At 42.9% G+C, this 18,700-nt stretch overlaps 1 protein-coding gene across 4 annotated transcripts; it reads right to left on the reverse strand.

Annotated features, from left to right (window-relative positions):
• Positions 1–240: 240 nt before the first annotated feature.
• ACOT9 (acyl-CoA thioesterase 9) lies at positions 241–18,006 on the reverse strand. 4 transcript variants are annotated; one of them, XM_081198726.1, is made up of 16 exons: positions 17,446–18,006; positions 15,619–15,710; positions 14,353–14,379; positions 10,928–10,973; positions 10,305–10,475; positions 9,972–10,009; positions 9,253–9,336; positions 8,393–8,496; positions 7,779–7,852; positions 7,314–7,381; positions 6,734–6,845; positions 5,288–5,378; positions 3,133–3,218; positions 2,379–2,466; positions 2,041–2,191; positions 241–1,348 (listed from the first exon to the last, which is right to left on the reverse strand). In XM_081198726.1, exons 1-16 carry the CDS (start codon positions 17,457–17,459, stop codon positions 1,281–1,283), a joined length of 1,314 nt encoding a protein of 437 aa, XP_081054852.1. In that variant the 5' UTR covers positions 17,460–18,006; the 3' UTR covers positions 241–1,280. The 4 variants fall into 4 exon arrangements, with proteins under 4 accessions (XP_081054852.1, XP_081054854.1, XP_081054853.1 ...); XM_081198728.1 differs by lacking the exon at positions 17,446–18,006 and adding an exon at positions 17,043–17,290; XM_081198727.1 differs by lacking the exon at positions 14,353–14,379 and having other exon boundaries at positions 17,446–18,005.
• Between the last annotated feature and the right edge of the window lie 694 nt (positions 18,007–18,700).

Consider the following 18,700-nt stretch of genomic DNA (forward strand, 5'->3'; position numbering starts at 1 on the left):
CTGCCTCTCTCCCTGCTGGGCCCTTCTCCAGCATCATTTGAGAGCCTTCCCTCCGCCTCTAGCTCCGATGTCAGTTCCCTGACAGCATCCTCCTGCGTCTCCCCAGAAAAAAACACTGGAAAAAGCTATCACAGTTACTTAAACTTTGGGGATGTATTTTTAAGTTAGATGAGTTATAGAAACTGCACAATCCAAACACTCACATTTTTACAAATTAAATGCATAATTTAAACACTAAAATACAGTGTCAAGTATCTTTATTCTCAGATGGAGGACATCCAGTAATGTGATGAGTATCTCAATCTATTCATTGTAGAAGCATGGTTATGCGTCAAACATCCACAAGAGGGAGTTGCATTCTCAGTTTTGAATAGCCCAAAACTTCAAAATGCAACTGGCATAGAGAAATATCTATGAAAAGAAGAAAAAGCAAAATGGTAAAGCTCCAAAAGGAATCACAGGCTTCACTGATGCGTAGTTTAAAAACACAAATTGGAACACCATCTTTGCCAAATCATTTTCAATGTGAGGGTAGATCTACCATACGTGATATGAAGCGACCGGGAATATATTTTTGTAGCTTGTAATAAGATTATTTCAATCAAGCGTATGATTTTTTTTTTATTATAGGATATAATACATTATTCAGTAAAACATTTCCATATCTGGTAGGAGTTTATCAAAGGCTGAAATCAAGAGACGTTCTTGCTTAATTCAGGAAGTTCCACTGTGATAGACAGGGTAATGGTCTTCATGGACCTGATGTGGCCTTGACACACCATGTAACTGCTTAATCCTTTTCAATTAGTGTGCAGGAGCTTTAGCTGCTTTTATCAGTCTGGAGTCAGTGGTAGAAAACATTTAAGTAAAAGCATATGAATTTAAATGGTATACTGATCATCACCTCTGAGTAACAATGCAAAAGTTGTTCAGTGGCATGATTCCACACTGCATTTCCTTCACCCTCCACCTTTCAGAGCTACCTTCGTTCACTTTGCAAAGCAAATGACCACTGTGATGGTCATGATATATAGTTTGTTCGTCTTTTGGCATTAAAAATACATAAAATATATGAAACGCCAATATGAAATACAAAAATCAATCTAAAAACTATGTATAAATAGAAATAAACAATAAATGGATATAAAAGTAAGTGCTTTAGAGCATTTCTGCATTCATGATCATACTGTTTTTAATGGCAGAAATGCTTTGCCACCTCCTGTGGAGAAGCAATATGCTTAAAGCTTCCAAGGCGATTTCCTTCCAAAAGTGGCACACTGCTAGGGTGCTATGTTTTCTTTCATGGCGGAATCAAAGTGCCGCTTCCCATCCAAATACAGCATGGATTCTGGAAGACAAGAAAAAGCAACTACCGTAAGTCATTTATATGGATACTTCTCAAACTTCCTAAGATTATGTGGTCAATTAGTAAGACATACTCGAGTCAATTTTTCAGACTTTTTCCTTACACACTCTGGGTTCTCGCTTTTAAGCCTGCCTGTTTCCAAAATTGGAATAAAAGTTTTACTCTGTCTTCATTGAGAACACTTTCATCGTTCCTCCTTTCATTTAGGATAGTTCACACAGCACAGACTGAAGAAGTGGGCAGATTAATACCTTAAAATAACAAAACAAAACAAATGGATAGGAACTGTGGACCTAGATTCACACAGTTTGAACTACGTTAGTACAAAAAACAGAATGCACAAATTACCATGTTGGCCTGAATATAAGTCACACACTTTTCCAAATTCCGACCGTGAAAAGTTAAAAGTACAGCTTAAATTCGCGACCTTACACAAATTGGCTTTTACGATATTGCTGCTGAAACAGATATACAGCCAATATGTATATTCTTCTCTGGGCTACCTAAATGAACCCAGAAAGAGAGGTGATAAGAGAGGAAAAGGCGTACTGGGGTGGGGGACAACCAGAACAGGAAGGAATCCATCCTGGGCCCATGATCCTATAATACCATTACTTTTGCACTGCAGCATGCAATATCGTGCACTGTGTGAAGCTTCCAAAATAGGTACTCACCGCCATATGTTCTGGGAACAATACTTGGTATCTCATTTTCTAACATAAATGTGAAGTGGAAGACATTGGTTGTATGGTGCACTCTGGTAGCTGGATCATACACCTCACTGTGTACTCGAACCTGGGCATTATTTTTTTCAGTATAGCATACCTTTAAAACAAAAAAGAGCTACTATGGGCCTCCAAATTCAGAAATGAACAAGGAAGACACAACATTTTAATATTTGAAAAGGAAAGCCAGTGTTTCTCTGACTTGTTATTGCTCACCTTCAGGGACAGCCAAATGATTTATACCAGTATGATCTATCAAAATGGTTTCAGTAGAATAAATCCATTACCTGGGCAGAAAGTAGTAACAAAGATCCAATTTCAACTGGTTTTTGAAACATGATATCATCTACAGCTACCACATAAGGCCGGGAGTTTCTGGAGCGGAGGAAAAAAATACATTTTTAAAAGGGAAACATAGGGAACACTGCGTTGTAAGTAACATGAAAAAACATGAGAAATCAGAAACTACATAAAAGCTGATTTTTGTGTATAGATATCACCTGCAATTAGGAAAAGGCTTTAAATAATTTTGTTTTATGAAAGAAAGGGGTAAGACCAGCTGGCAGTTCCTAAGACGTTTTTCACTGTCCAACTTAGTGATACTCATTTGTTGCATGAGATTTCACTAACTCCTACAAAATTAGCCCAAATGTCTTTGGGTGCATCACTTTACAGCTGCATTCCACAAGCTGATCTCCCCCAGATGTTGTTGAACTCCCAGCTAGCTCCTGCCATCACTCCCGATAGTGAGGGGAAATGGCAGCTGTAGTCGGGCAACATCTGGAATGCACCAAGTTGGGGAAGGCTGCTGTACTGAATCTGTAAAACAAATCACTTTACAAGGTTACGTGGCCTCTTCCCTGCTCACATGGTACTGATTTGAGAGTGCAAGAGGAGAAAGGTGCTCTTCCCACTCATAGCCGGGAAGGAGGACGTCTGGAGGGAGACCCAAGTGAACCCCTGCCCTCTTCCCCTCCCCCCACCCTCCCAAAAGACTCGCCGGGCTTTAAGTCCCACAAATATTACCATCCTGCGACTTACCCATAGCTGTAGGCACAAGCCCATCCAAGTTCATATGCCTTCCTCATGAGAAATCCCCCAAAGATTCTATTGAAAATGTTGCGTTCCTACCATCAAAAATATTCAGTGGTGAATGATGCACCCTTACAGAAAATGTTGCCTTAAAACGTATATTTATTTCTGGTTCTCCATCAAGGTAGCCATAAAACAAGTAATTAGGAATTTGTGCTATTGGCAACATAACAAAAAGCACAAAATGCATAATCTGCGGATAGAATACAATATACCGTGTATCACTGAATCATACCATTTGTAAAGGTGGAAGGGACTCCCAATAGTCATTGCAGTCCAACCAACTGCAATGAAGGATAGTGAGAACTACCAACTTTTTGTGCCAGTCAAATTATGCTGGTGATAGAGGAAATTTTGTCCAGTGACAGCAGGGAAATTTGGGCTGCCAACACAGTATACGTTTAAAGCAAATGCAAACAACATTCCTCACCCCCAAAGGATGCTGAGGACTGATAATTGTAACTCTGTGAGGGGTAAAATGCAGCTCCTATGATTCTTTGTACTTTAAATGTAAAGTACATATGTAGCTTTGGTGATAAAAGCATTTTGGATCAAGTGAGAAATGCAAATCAATGATTAAAACGGTGAGGAAGAAAAGAGAGCAATGGAATTATATCATCAATCTAGCTATCAATACGCTCTAATCACATGTCAATATGCAAGAGGTATTTTACATATTCCTCAGCAATTATTATCAAGCTTTATTTTGTGATTGTAACCAATTAGTGGGGACAGGAAGAGGAACGGGCACAAGACTGCAATATATACTGAGCAGCTGGTACCTTTTGCTAAAAACACATTGGCAAAGACCTGAACCTAGTCCGTAGGTTGTTGCATGCTCTTTCATGGCCGTAATACACAATGATGATGGCAGAAAGTGAAGAGGAATTAAAGAACCTTTTAATGAGGGTGAAAGAGAAGAGCGTAAAATATGGTCTGAAGCTCAACATCAAAAAAACGAAGATCATGGCCACTGGGCCCATCACCTCTTGGCAAATAGAAGGGGAAGAAATGGAGGCAGTGAGAGATTTTACTTTCTTGGGCTCCATGATCACTGCAGATGGTGACAGCAGTCACGAAATTAAAAGACGCCTGCTCCTTGGGAGAAAGGCGATGGCAAACCTAGACAACATATTAAAAAGCAGAGATATCACCTTGCCAACAAAGGTCCGTATAGTTAAAGCCATGGTTTTCCCAGTAGTGATGTATGGAAGTGAGAGCTGGACCATAAAGAAGGCTGATCGCCGAAGAATTGATGCTTTTGAATTCTGGTGCTGGAGGAGACTCTTGAGAGTCCCATGGACTGCAAGAAGATCAAACGCATCCATTCTTAAGGAAATCAGCCCTGAGTGCTCACTGGAAGGACAGATCGTGAAGCTGAGGCTCCAATACTTTGGCCACCTCATGAGAAGAGAAGACTCTCTGGAAAAGACCCTGATGTTGGGAAAGATTGAGGGCAGAAGGAGAAGGGGACGACAGAGGACGAGATGGTTGGATGGTGTTCTCGAAGCCACAAACATGAGTCTGACCAAACTGCGGGAGGCAGTGGAAGACAGGAGTGCCTGGCGTGCTCTGGTCCATGGGGTCACGAAGAATCGGACACAACTAAACGACTAAACAACAACAACAATACACAATGACATGGAGGTGGAGTGCCTGGAGGAGGGCAGGGATGAAAAATGGATTTCCTAAGTATGTCAACGGATGTGCTAACATTTACTGGAAAGCTGCTCAGCATCTCTGGCAAATACACTGCCAGCAGCCATGAACCAATAATGTTCACATGATATGCTTAGTGGGACCTCCTCCGCAGTGGGAAAGAGCTTCAGAATAATACAGCTAGGAAGCCTTCTTGTAATGCTACGATTAAAAATTAAGCTGACTCTTGAAGGTGACTCACAAACAATTGTGTGACTACAAAAATCTATCAAGACTACTTTCTTACATGGATAGATACCTTCAGAATGAAAAAGATTGCAATTTCTATCATATAACCGAAGCACCATCAAATATCACAGCTCGGATAAGAAGTCAAACATCTGTTTACTAAGAGCAAAACAAAACCCACCCCTAAAACAATCATGCTATAGCTCTCTGCAAATACCTGAGGATGGCAGATTTCCAGACCTTTCAGTTTTGCATCTTCCATCCACACTGCGGTGGGTGGCAGCAGCCGACTCCGAAAACTCACCGTCCTATGAGAGGAGGAGAGTTTAGATGCTGTCTCAGCCCAACGTTACGAAGCAAAGCCCCTGCTTAACCTCCACCTGGGGTTGTCTGAATGTTACTCCCCCCATGTCTCCCACATAGTGCGACAACAAGCAGGCCTTAGGCTCACACACATCATCGTCATTGCACCGTGACACGCATAGTGAATGCCCCAACCAGGATGTGTGTAACAGATGTAGTTAAATGTGCTACACTTGGAATGAAGAGGTCTGGATTCAAATATCCACTCAGCCAAAGAGTACACTGGCCTTTGTTTCTGGGGGGAATCGCCATCTACTCATTGCAACATGGCCTATGTATCCACTCCTGTGTTTTTTAAGACCCATTTTGTGGTCAGTTTTTTGCAATAAAAAATCCAGTTGCTGGACAAAGCTGTTTAAAGCTTTTTGGGACTTTAAAATAAAGCACTTCATCTTTAAAGGTTCAGATAATTTTATGGCTTCCCATCAATCCCAGGGTTTTTTGGGGGGGAGGGAATCAGTGTGTCATTTTCCCTTGAATAGCTTCTGTGTGAGTTACCTCAGGCCAGCTTTGTCACCTTGGTGGGGAGCCAGGGGGATACCTCTTAGAGTCAAAGTGGTGCAATAGTTAGAATGCCAGCCTAAGATCAGGGAGAACCAGGTTCAAATCCCCACGTAGCCATGAAACTCACTGGCAGCCTCAGGTCAGCCATATCTCTCAGCCTAACGTACTGCACAGGGTTAACTTCTCAGACTAACTCAGTGGTTCTCAAACATATAATACTGACTGTCCTTGAATCTTCCTGCCACACTTGCAATCCTCTCCTGCCACACCCTTTGAGAACCACTGATCTAACTTATTTGAGAAGGACTAGTAAGAATAATTTTGGACAATCTTGCATATGCTGCCCAGAGAAACACAAGGGTAATAAAAATAACATTCACAAATGTCTCCTGACTGTTGATACTGACATTGCCTCCTCTAGCAGTTTCAGTATCCAGGGTTAGAAGAGAACCTAAGGTCAGAGTTAGTCACTTTGGTTTTTTAGATTTTGTTTTTTAGTAGGGCTGTAAATATTATTTTTGTACCAGTATTTTAATTATATGGTATACCTCTCTTGGTTCCCAACTGGAGTAAGAGTGATATAAAACGCAAATAAATAAATGCAGGATCTCCTGGCCTGGGCATTCACTTCTGCACAAGGCAAAAGAAGGGGAAACAACATCTGAGCAGCCCTTTTTTCAATGCCTGAAATAGGTACATGCTGAGAAATGATAGAATAACAAGTTGCCACCTTTAAGAAAATTCAGACCCGAACAGAAGTAAAGTTTGTAAAAGCATTCATTGCCCCGCCACCTACCTTGGGTCCAGTGTATTAAGAAATATGTCATGTACAATGTTTCTTTCTTCTGCAGTAGGAGCCATTTTTAGCAAGGAAGCCCTACTGGAATCAACTCTTCTGGTCTTGTTTGCTAACCGAGTAAATGAAAATGAGCAGAAAATTACTTGGTGGAAATAAGTTTCCAATAACTGTATCCAACCCCCTCCTGTTTCAAAACTAATAATGACACATTGGGTCAGCAAAGGAAATTGATCAGTGGTAAGTTTGGGGCAGGCAAAAGAAAGTATTTCTTCACCCAAGGCATAATTCACCTGCGGAAGTGGCCAGCATAGCATAATGATGGCTACTGGCTTCCATGGCTTTAAAAGGATATTTAAGGAAGTGAAATGGAGTGGACAGGCTTGTTACAAGCCAATTGGGAAAATTAAATTCCTTCCCCTATTATCTATTAATCATGTTGATCTTCCACATATTCAATACTTATAAGAGCAGAGCTGGAGGGAGAACCCTGAAAATCCATCTTTAAATGCCCTTTATGAAATGGGAGAATGGACCACAACCAGAAATTCTTCACAACCCCGAGGAATGCATTACATACCTTCGCCTTCCTTAAAGATTTTTCCCTCTTCTGGACTTTCAAGAATCAGTGGGTTCACAAATGCTGACCTGTGAATAAAGGGGAGGAAATAAATGAGGTGTGTATATGCCTGTCTGAGTGTTTGAATGCAGCAGCGTTTGACTATCACCAGAACCAGCTCTCCAGGCGGGACAGAGCTATAGTGTTAGCGTCCTGGCAGAGGCATCACTGTCACTTACCAAGAGGGAGAAGGGTGAGGAGGCTATGCAGCCCACCAGCAGAGCCAATGCAGCACTTCCACCAGTAGACCGGCATAACCCTGATCTCTCCCCACTTTTCAGTAAGCAGCAGTCGTGTCAGGAAGCTAGTGTCGCAGCTCGGCCCCTACTAGGCAAGCAGCTCTCTCCTCTTTTGTCCTCCCTTCAGCAAAAGACTTTACCACTTGTCACTGTACAATTATTCCCAATGGTCTACTGAAAGCCTTACCTTTTGTTTTCTGGATCACGGGCCACCATGACAAAAGTTGCATCTAATACAGGATGATAGGCACCATCGTGAAACTAAAAGAAAACAATGGAAGGGAAATCATCTTTAGCAAACTAGTCTTGTTCCTGCTGATAACGCAAAGAAGACCCTTATGTTCTGCCTTCATAGTGGCTTGGTTTACACACCACATTCTACTATAGATAAATACAAGGTATAGTTTATTGGAAACTGGGGCACACTGCGTTACTCTCTCTCTCTCTCTCCAGCTGTACCATCAGAAAACAAGTCAGTGTTTGGCTTGTTGTTCCGCCCAAACGCAGGCTCATGGTTTCTTTCTCCCAAAATACATGCAAGCAATAACCCAAGAACAAACCTTAATTGCCAGCTAGGGTTTGTTTGGAGAGAAACAAACCAAAAGCCCGGCGTTGGACATCACAACATGTCAGATTTCCTGGTGATGCGGCAAGTGCAAAAGCAGAGCAGAGAGAACTAATGTGCACATTAAACCAGTTTGTTTTTAACTGTGGTTTAATGCCATATGTGAACCAGGCCCTTGTTTTAGAACTCTCAGGCACTCATAAAGTGTATTACTTTTTATATGGAAAAATTACAACCTGAAGCATGTGCATCTTTACTTCCATTGATGTCCTTCCTACCCATGAAACATTCCCAACGAACTTGATATCACAGTCTGGACGAATATCCTGCTTCCATAATCCTAAAAGCAAACAAACAGGAGTCAGAGCATAGACACTAAAGAAAAGTAACTTAATTTCTCTAGCTCAAGGAAGCTAACTTACCTCTGGTTATCTATTACAAGTCAGAAAAAGTGCCCATTTTAACCTTTAAAGCTCTTAATGACTTGGGACAAGGATACCTAAAAGACTGCCTTTGCCCCACACCCCTTAAGATCCTTTTTAAAGGCCTACTCTGGGTGCCACCAGCAAGAGAAGGGAGCTGGGTGGCTACTAGGGAGAGGAGCCTTCTCAGACTCCAGCTGTAGAATGCTCCCTAGAAAGGTTTGCCAGGCACCTTCTTCGGGTCAAGCAAGATGCAACAGGAAGTGAACATTTGCCACAGAAAAGGGCTGCAGCACATTTTGCTGCCTTTCCTCTTAGGGCAGTATCTAACTGGGGAAATGTCTGACCTGATATTTCAGCACTGCCCTGCTCCACATCACTGATTTAGTGTGGGGGAGAAGCAGAGGGGGCGGAACTCATGACATAATGGACCTAACAAGTTGTTAAAATGAAAGTAGGGGCATGGAAACACAGGTGTTGTTTTGGAAGCAAATGCACATTTACTGTAACATCTGGCAGCCTGAAGAAAGTCTTATCCAAAAGAGGTGGAGCAGTTAACTCCTGCCCTTCCCCCCAACATTTAGGTCAAAATGAAGCCTAGCTCTTTTTACCCAACACAGAGAGCACTCCTAGTTCAAGCATTAAGTTCTTTAATAGATCCAACAACACCGTACCAATTTTATCCACCAGCGCTGTAACAATCGACAAAGGAGACATCTGACCAGCTTCATGCTTTGTGTGTGTATAACAAATCAGAACTGTAGAGAAAGGATAAAAGAGACTGCATGATTTATTCTCTGTAGTTATAGATTTTTAAGAAAGGGAGTGCAGTAAAAATTTTAAAATGTGGTATTTGGGTCATTCCAAGAATAACACTAGACGAGCTCAAACAAACAAGGAACATGCATGAAAATGTCTCGTTCACAAATATACTTAAAATGGGTTCATTCAATCAGTCATGTGAAGAGCTCCAGTGGATGCAATGCACCACCAAAACACAAATCCTGGCTTGGGAAAAGGTTTCCGAGATTTTGGCAGCCCTTGTTTCCGGATAGTCGTGCTTTGCATCACAGACTGGCTGCCTTCTCTAAGGATCTGGGATAGATTAAAGAAAAATCAAGGATCCATTCTCTCTAGTCACCATCCTTGCCATGGCAAGGGAAGATTTCCCATCTAGCTCCTGCAGGGCATTCATGAGAAGAACTCATATAGGTCACATATGTCACTCTTCACTATTTGAGCATTTACACAGGAACTGCAAAAAAGAGGAAGCCCGAGTCACTCACACGCCTTTCTCTTGCATCCCAGTTCTGTGTAATATCTGACCCCAGAATTCTGATTACCCAAATTAATCTGACTACCAGATCAATGAAACTGCATGGCTGTTACATACCTCCTAAGCTATCAAGATCTTCAAGAATTCGGCCAAACCTACCAAGGTTAAAATGATACACGGTAAGATTACTTTGCAAGATACTGGGACGAATCCAACATAGTTCTGTGGCAGTGTTGTTGGTTTTTTTAAAAAGGACAATCTGAAGTTTAAAAATGTATCATTAAACATCTCAATAGTTTGATCCTTTTGAAAATTCACATATAATAATTAGGAGAGCCAGGTTTGGGGGGGGGGATTTATAAGTCAAAATGGTACCTAAGATAACACTGCAAATGGTAAGGCACCAAGCTAGGAAGATATTCATTCTATTAAAAAGGCAACTGAGTTTACCTGACAGAGTTGTGCACGTTCAGATATTTTTCTCTTATTTCAGGTTGACTTCCCAAAGGCAGGATAACTTCTATATAGCTGTCTCTCATCTTCCTAGGGGGCAGGTCAGCTTGGTTTTTTGCAAGGAGGGTATGTAAAGCTTTCCTTTCATTCATTGCTTGCACATGGTCTCTGGAGGAAAACAAATCAGATGATTCTGAGTGGACACAGATTGCAAAATGTAATACAAGTTTACTAGAGTAGAGTTACATAGCATAATGGTTAAGATCAAGATCTTTGAGCTGGAAAATCACCAGTTCAAATCTTGGGCCCACCTTGAACCTGGTTACAGCCTAAGGCAAGCACTATCAGATTCAAATCATTTTTGTAATTTAGGGATAATAATAATTTACTTTCTCTGAAGGATTTTTTTTAAGGATTACTAAGATAATGCATATAAACTATCAACATTTATGAGAAGTATTATCATTATCATAATCATCACCATCATTCCTGTAGGGGCAAAGACCCTCAGAGTTTGAAGACAGCTGGTTAAATCTCTGAAAGAGGACATTCCAATCAGCTCTGCTTTATTTTGAAATGCAACTATCAAAAAATCAAAGAAAGCTTTGCATGTGTCATACCTCCAATTGGTAGATGCTCCCACTATCTCCCTCAATCTATTTCGCACTGCAACACAACAAAATCAGAAATATTTGATGCATTAACTGACCAAAAGGGTACTACTACCCTCCCAAGAAGCAGAAGAGTAAGCAAAGTCATGCAAAAGAGAAGATGAAAAGCAACAGCTGGTGAAGTTCATTCCTGCTAACAGGGGAATACACCATTATAACCACAGGAGACTATGACAGCTTTTACCTTTTTTCAACCAAAAATATCCAACTGATCCTTGTGACTTTGTGTGTGTGTGTGTGTGAGAGAGAGAGAGAGAGAGACAGAAAGAGAGTCAAATTTGACCCAGCAAGAAAGCCTGCACATTCTAAAATGAATGTGTAAGTTACTCAGTCTACATTCATAGATTTCTGTATTCATGTGCTCTGATATTATAAGGGAAACCCATGAACAGAGCCAAGCTTCCATGTGCATATGCAAAAAGTTGCCGCTACATATCAGAATGCTCTTTGCCACTGAACAAACTGGATGGATGACACTTTTGAGGCAGGCTACGATATGGATTCCCATGCAAGGCCACTGGCAGTTGTGCATTACCTCAGCTGGCTCAAGGCTAATACATCTAGTCATCAGAGCAAGTAAATCTAACAGTCCAAAACACCTGCACCCCTCAAATCAATTAAAATGGTTACATGTAAACTGGATGACTTAAACAAACCCAGTCATTTTGCTCTAATTAAGTCGGCTGAGCTCAACTCACAGAGCCAGCAACAACCTTGGGCAAGGTTTTATGGCACTACATATGACTAGAATATTAATCATTTTGTATTTAATAATGTACAACCATGCCAGAAGAAGCATCAAATATGTACTTGAAACTACTGGAGGTCCAGTGCCCTTTTCTTAAAGTACAGGAGTCAGAGGACTCTTCTTCCAGGTCAACTATAATAAACACATGCAGTCCACCTAACCTACCAGGGCAAATTTCAAAATCTGTGGTCCAGACTTATTTTTCTAGCCACTCAAGAAGAATCCAGATTCCACCTGCTAATATCATATATATTCTAGAACAGGGATGGCTCACCTGTGAACCTTTAGGTATTTGTTGTACTGCAACTCCCATTGTTCCTGACCACTGGCCATGCTGGCAGGGATGATGGGAGTCAGAATTCAACAACATCTGAAGGTACATCAGTTAGCCACCCTGTTCTAGAGCACCTCTGCTCTAGACCTATTTTCATCTTATGGTCAGATTGGTGTGCTTCATGTATACATTTTGCAATTTAAGGAGTGGCCCATTTTTGCTGCCCTCAGTTTTTCAATCCATGATCTGAGACAGTAGCTTCACTTCATCTCATGGTAAGGCCAACACTGACTTCCATCCATAGGCTGTGTTTTGGGTACATCTGTACAGCAGTGGTCAATACTCCTGAAGGAACGTCCTTGGAAGCTGCAGGTATATTTCCTATGGATCAGTATCACCCCTCTGCAGGAATCAGCCCATACAGACTATTCTGCCATCAACCCAGTAGGACAAGCAGGGAAGCCACATCAACCAGATGTTCCTTCTGTCTGGACTGTAGGGATCAGATGTTCCCTCCCCAAGTACATTCAGTCTTCAAAAAAAACAACAAAAAACCCCCACCATTATACACATTTGTATTTCTTTTGAGCTATAAAAGAAGTAACATTTCTTGTTAAACACTTTTCCTTTCTCAAGTGGTAGGAGATTCCAGAAGAGCACCACAGGTTTTTGTTTCCTTTGCACAAGAGAGAATTGGAAACTGATGATCTTATTCAAGCAGGGCTTAGTGGAAACAAGCTGACCCTTAAAATGGGAAACACAATCACTAATCCTCAGGTTTCCACAGAGTAACTGTAGAGAGTGGGCCCCTGTAGTTCCTTCCATGCTGCTTCTGGCACAGCTAAGCTCAAGCTCAAAAACCTCCCAGTATCTTTATGATTCTTCATTGTTCCCACATTCAAACAACGGCATTTCTCTGCTACTCCACTGCCTAAATCCAAAAAAGGGAGATATTTCCAGCTATCAAGGAATATGACTTCTTTTTTTCTTGATGGCCCCAATAACACAATAATTGTCTGGTGTTGTTTATTCGCAGTAATTAGCCTAACGGTATCAAAACAGCCAAATTTTCATATCGTAAAGTGGTGTTGCTCAACTATACAAGCTGTATTGTTTGCTTTCCTTATCTTTCTGTGTGCTGATATGCTACTGCTGACCACAACTCATTGACACATAGCACCAGCTCTGAAGGTTGTCCTTCAGAAAGCTATTTGCCCCTTGAGAGACAGAGATAATTCATCCTTAATCATGGATATGGCACCACTGTTGAGGAGTGAAATTGCTTCCCACCCAACACATCTGTTCTGCTTACGTCTGTCCAAATGTGGGGAAAGACTGCCTGAAAGAATAGTTACAAGCTGTATAACCCTCACACGCAAATATGGAAACAGCATTCCAAATTACGTACTACAAATGAAGTATCTTAAGACAGTGCACAGGGAGATGCCTTGTAGAGTCACACCACTGATCCATCTAGCTTAGTACTGTCAACATTTGAGTAGCAGTGGCTCTACAGGAGTTCAGGCAGGAGTCCTTCCCAGTCCTACCTAGAGATGCCAGGAATTGAATCCAGAACATTTTGCATGCAAAACAGATATGCTATCGCTGAGCTACTGCCCTTTGTTCTGTCAAGCTCTTATTAAGGGAAGCACATATAGTAATTGGTTAGGTGTTGACTAGCAATGTCCCTATAGGCCCATCTGGTAAACTGTTAAAGGAAATGGGGGAAAGAAGTCATTGGTCTGAAGTTTGAACATTAGGGAAAATGTGGGTAGCAACAGTATGGAGCTGAGTAAGGAAAACAAAAAAGTAGGACTGAGGCAAATCCTCACACAGGGACTAGGAATAAGAGGTTGAATGTGTATGATTAGACCCATATTTATTTCAAAGTATTACAAAATGTCACGCTTACCAACCTCTCTTTTTCTTATGTTGGTCTGTAAATGACACTTTGAACCATTGGAAGGACATGGACTTAAGAAAGCTTTGGAAAACTGGAGATCATGAGCCAGGGATTTAAGAGGCACAGCTTGCTCACCAGTTATTTGAATACAGGGTTCTAGATTCAACATAAATTTATACAAGTCCCTGGGTACTTGTCTTCTGATTTATTGTAAACATAAATAACAGCACAAGATGCAGGCATACAGAGATGATATTTTGATTAAAAAGACATGCTTTATTTGCTTAGCAGTGTGAACCCATTTAGTGCCACCAACAACGCTAACTTGCAACCGGTGCCAGAAAATATTAATGTGTATATTTCATTAACCGTCCAACAAAGAAAGATAGAAGCAAGACAGAAGCAGATATATAGCCATATTAAAATGCATACAGGTTACCACAACACACCATTATTCACATGTATGGGTGAATGTCCTGGAAAGTAGAAAAAGCCATTTAGATTATCAGTGTCATAAAACACAAGGCAAAAACCCTAATTGCATTGTTTTCCCGGTCATTTTGGACTCAGTCACAAAATGCAAAAGTATATGCACAAGTGTGCTAACATATGATTTAATTCTGTTGTACTGATCATTTATTTCTGTGCTAAAGTTAAGATGTCCCTCTGTTTGTTTTCCAAATGTACATAGCGCTGCAGGGTACTCAATAGCTGTGTTTGCTTCCTTTATCTTCATCCTCTATTCCACGTTTCTCATAACTATTATTATAGTTACATCACACAAAGTATAATAAAAGCACAATGACTTTCAGTAAGATTCCTAAAATCTAAATTAAAAAAGGTAACAAAATTGTGTATCATAGATAAAACGGAACAGAATGTCTCCCATGTGCTAGACTGGGGTATTGTAAGAGAGAAATTAATTTTATTTCATCTGTGGTGGGTCTGCCTGCAAATGCAGACATTCTAGGCTGCAGTATACAGAATAACATCTGACGTGGTTAAACAACTACTTAATTCAAAACACGTGTTTACACTTTTATCTATTATGAATCGCATAATAAAGTGTTACAAGGAACTGGTGTTGATGATGCTGGCCACTGCCTGCATGGAACTAGCCAGTCACTGTAAATTGTGGGAAGGTTAAGATAACAAGGCTGGTTTGCTAGACTGTGTTAGACTTTGGTAATATGGCACCTTGAGCTGGGACAAAATTTGACACACAACCCTTATATATAATAGATGGGTTTTATTGTGGTGGTTGTTGTTATTATTTTGCGTCCCCTCTACTCGGTTCCCCATACAGGGGAACTGCCTGTACTGCACCCAACACTATTGAGACACCCCTCGCCTATTGCAGCCATAGAGCAAGGCCATTTCATAAAAAATATAGTTTCCCTTCTTGTCACATGTAAATGTGGATGTGGATGCAGAGAGGCCTCAAGGTCACTGAGTATCATTCTGGAGGGTCCAGTTTTCTTCCACTAAGCAATTTGGTGCTATGGAGTGATGTGCTTCTAATGACAACTCACTGTGTTCGTTACTTTTACTTTCTGTTTACTGCTGGAAAAAGTTACGCTAAGAACATATTTGTTTCGAAAACAGTTCCCACACAGAAGCCCAGTTACAGCTATTACTGCTATAGATGCCACTAAACAAACAGATCAACCTTTCTGGTCGTGTTCTCACACCTGCCTGCAGCCCAGTTACATTACCTTCCTCCATAGTCTGGGAAACCTGGGAGCCACTGGTGGAGGAAGTCAGCATCCTGGCAAGGGCAGGACAGGCCTTGCTTAATGAAAACCATCTGCATCAAAAGGAGAATGAATACTGTCAAGAGTATGATATCATAGGTGGCATTAAAGGTGCAATCCTATACTTGAGATCCATGAAATGGGAGCCAGAGGATATGGCAGAAGTCCCACCTGGCTGGAAGTATGCAAGCATCACTATCAGAACAGAAATGCTGGCTGAACAGCTAAAATGCAGGAAAGTTGTGGGCCACTGACAGCATTGCCACTGCTGGCCAAACAGGCATGAACATTTTTGCCTTGCAGAATCAATGTCTGGATCCAGGAAGAATAAGGTGTCACTATACTAAGAGGGCCACTGCAACAAGGAAGGGAGAAGTATACTTGCAGTCACTCATTTCCCCCTACCCCACCCCATGAGGGAGGAGGCTGAAACACCAACTGGTTGAGCTGGTGGGACCACCCCTCCCCTTCTTTTTTACAACACCTATGGTGCATCCAGGTTCAGGAACTCTGTGCTCTGGCTGTTAACTGCTGCTCATTGCTTTGGGCTGTCCTCTGTATGCAGATCAATAGAAAGGCAGCACTAACCAGGATGATCCTGGCTGTTTCTCAGTGGGGTTCTTAATCTACTTGCTCCAAGTGGGTTCCTGTACAATTGCATGTTCCATGGCTGTTATGCAACAGGTGAAGGTTTTCCTAACTCGCAGCTGAAACCAGAAGAGATATTGCACCTGCTATCCCTGCTATGTGTCATGCCACCGACCCTGCTGGGGTGACCAACTGTCTTTCCCTTTCATGATCTACCCCAGCCTGGATAATATAGGCTTTGGTACATCTGCTGGTTTCCTTTGTAGATAGGGATACCTTTCCCACATCCTAGTATCATCTAGCTTTAGTTACATCCTAGTATCATCTAGCTTTAGTTAGCCTCACAAGGGGGTTTTCATGGGACAGCAGGGAAGTTGAATGGGTTCAGCAGCAGTGGCCCCTCCTCTCTCAACAGGGTCTCTCTCAGCAGGGTGCTTCTGCCAGGCACAAGCAAGGAGCACCTTGCAGGCTGGCCTGTCAGTGGTGGGGAGGCAAAAGCACAAACTGGCCAAGGCCATTGGCCCAAGCACCACCCGTCCTGTGTGCCCTGGTACTTTATGAATACACAGTTGAGTGTAGTAGAACTTTTAACTTTCATACTTGGCCAAACGTTGCATTAAAATACTCAAAAATGGGTGGCAGAACTTCCACTCAACGACTCTGTCCAGTGACTCACTGGTGCCCAACCCCACCAAATTCTTCTCCTGAAATTAACAGTATTGGTTAATCTTTCACGTCCGCGATCCTAGTCACAGTTACGCAAGTGTAAGTTCCAGGGAAACCAGGGAGGACTTTACTTCGGAGTCAGCGTGATTCAAACTGCACTATGCGCTGCTGCCGTGGCACTTCTTGCGGCTTCCTGCTGTCACGAGGCTAGTCCTCTGGAGCCCAGAGACCGTATGCCGTGTCTAGCGCTTGTCTCCCAGGAAAAGGAGGCCCCAGACAAGGCGTACGTCCGAAAGCAATGCTTGGCTCCGGCCAGGTCTTCCCGTCCTGCCAGGGCGCAGGCCGAAGCGGGGAGAAAGGGGAAGGAGGGGCGGGCCTCCGCTCTCCCTAAACGGTCGCCTCTGCCTGGCTTTCTATTAACCGACCTCGGCGCTGCCACTCGGCCCTGGAAGTGCCGCGCGCCTGCCTGTGCGGAGCCCTCTTCCCCGCCCCGAGCCGGCTGGATGCAGACGCCGCCGCCAGGAATTGCCTTACCTCGGGGACAACATTCTGCTCCTTGCACAGGCTGCAGCCCGCCTTCCTGGGAAACCGCCTTGGCAGCCCTGTGACTCACTCTACCGAGGCACGCAGCAGCCACGCCTGGAACAGGAACTCGGCCCCGCCGCCTGGATCGGCAAGCTCTTCGGAGGGGTTGCTGGTTTCTGCGGCAGAACGCGCCCCTCTTCCCCGCAGTAGTTGCTCCCAAGGGCCTATCTCCGCGCTTAGGCGTCGGGTTCGTCCATTACATTCGGAGGAGCCGCTCTCGTTGACTTCGTCCCCTCTCATACTGCTAGGCTTGATTCTCCGGTGTGCTTGCGAGGTCAGGGCCGTGCGGGGAGGGATTAATGGCACAAGTGGCGAGTTTGCAGCGCAAATCCACTCAGCGGGGACTTACTCCCAAATCAGTGTGCTTAGAGTGCTGGGATCTACTCCAAAGTGGGCTAGATTCAAAATTAGGTGTTTTCTCACCCGTTCAACGCATGCATAAAAGCTGGAGTTGGGAGTCCAGTCCTTAAGGGAAGGCAATAGGGTGCCCTCCCATTGGACTCCAACTCCCATGAGCCCCACCCCAGACAGCATGGCCAAGAGGTTCTGGGAGTTGAAGTCCAGCAAGATCCAGAGGGCACCATATTGGTTTCAGCATTGGGCTCCTTTTATTTATTTGTTTCCCACTTTGTATACATACAGTGGTACCTCGGGTTACAGACGCTTCAGGTTACACGTTTTTGGGTTGCGCACTGCGCCGAACCCGGAAGTACAGGTTACTTCCAGGTTTCGGTGCATGCATGCGCAGAAACGCTAAATTGTGCTATGCGCATGTGCAGAAATGCCAAATTGCGGTGTGCGCAGACGTGGCACTGCGGGTTGCAAACTCTGCGGGTTGTAAATGTGCTTCCTGAACCGATCACGTTCACAACCCGAGGTTCCACTGTATACCACTTTTCACTCCAGTGTGACTTATCAAGCAAGTTTACATATAAAATGCAATACAATATAGTCAATAAAATCCAGTCCTTAAAACCAAATCAGAACAGCACTGGAGGAAGGATGCCTGCAAGGCTGCTTCAAATCCCAGCGGGTCTTGCTGTTAACCAGAAGGCTGGTGGTTTGAGCCCACCCATTGATGGCTGTGGACAGGAGTTCTGCATTGCAGGTGGGCGGGATGGACTAGATTACCCTTGGGATCCCTTCCAATTCTATTAATCTAACACTGGAACACCAAAAATTGGCCAAGGAAAGGTTCATCACA

The sequence above is a fragment of the Podarcis bocagei genome (genome assembly GCF_964188305.1).
Source record: "Podarcis bocagei genome assembly, chromosome: 6".
NCBI lineage: Eukaryota > Metazoa > Chordata > Lepidosauria > Squamata > Lacertidae > Podarcis > Podarcis bocagei.

Bases quoted from the DNA above. Each gene is read 5' to 3' on its own strand.
- ACOT9 (XM_081198726.1), bottom strand. The intron at 10,974-14,352 runs GTGTGTTGTGGT...GTTGTGTTGCAG, and splicing joins ACCCATACATGTGAATAATG to TGCGAAATAGATTGAGGGAG. The intron at 10,010-10,304 runs GTAAACTCAGTT...TAACCTTGGTAG, and splicing joins AACGTGCACAACTCTGTCAG to GTTTGGCCGAATTCTTGAAG.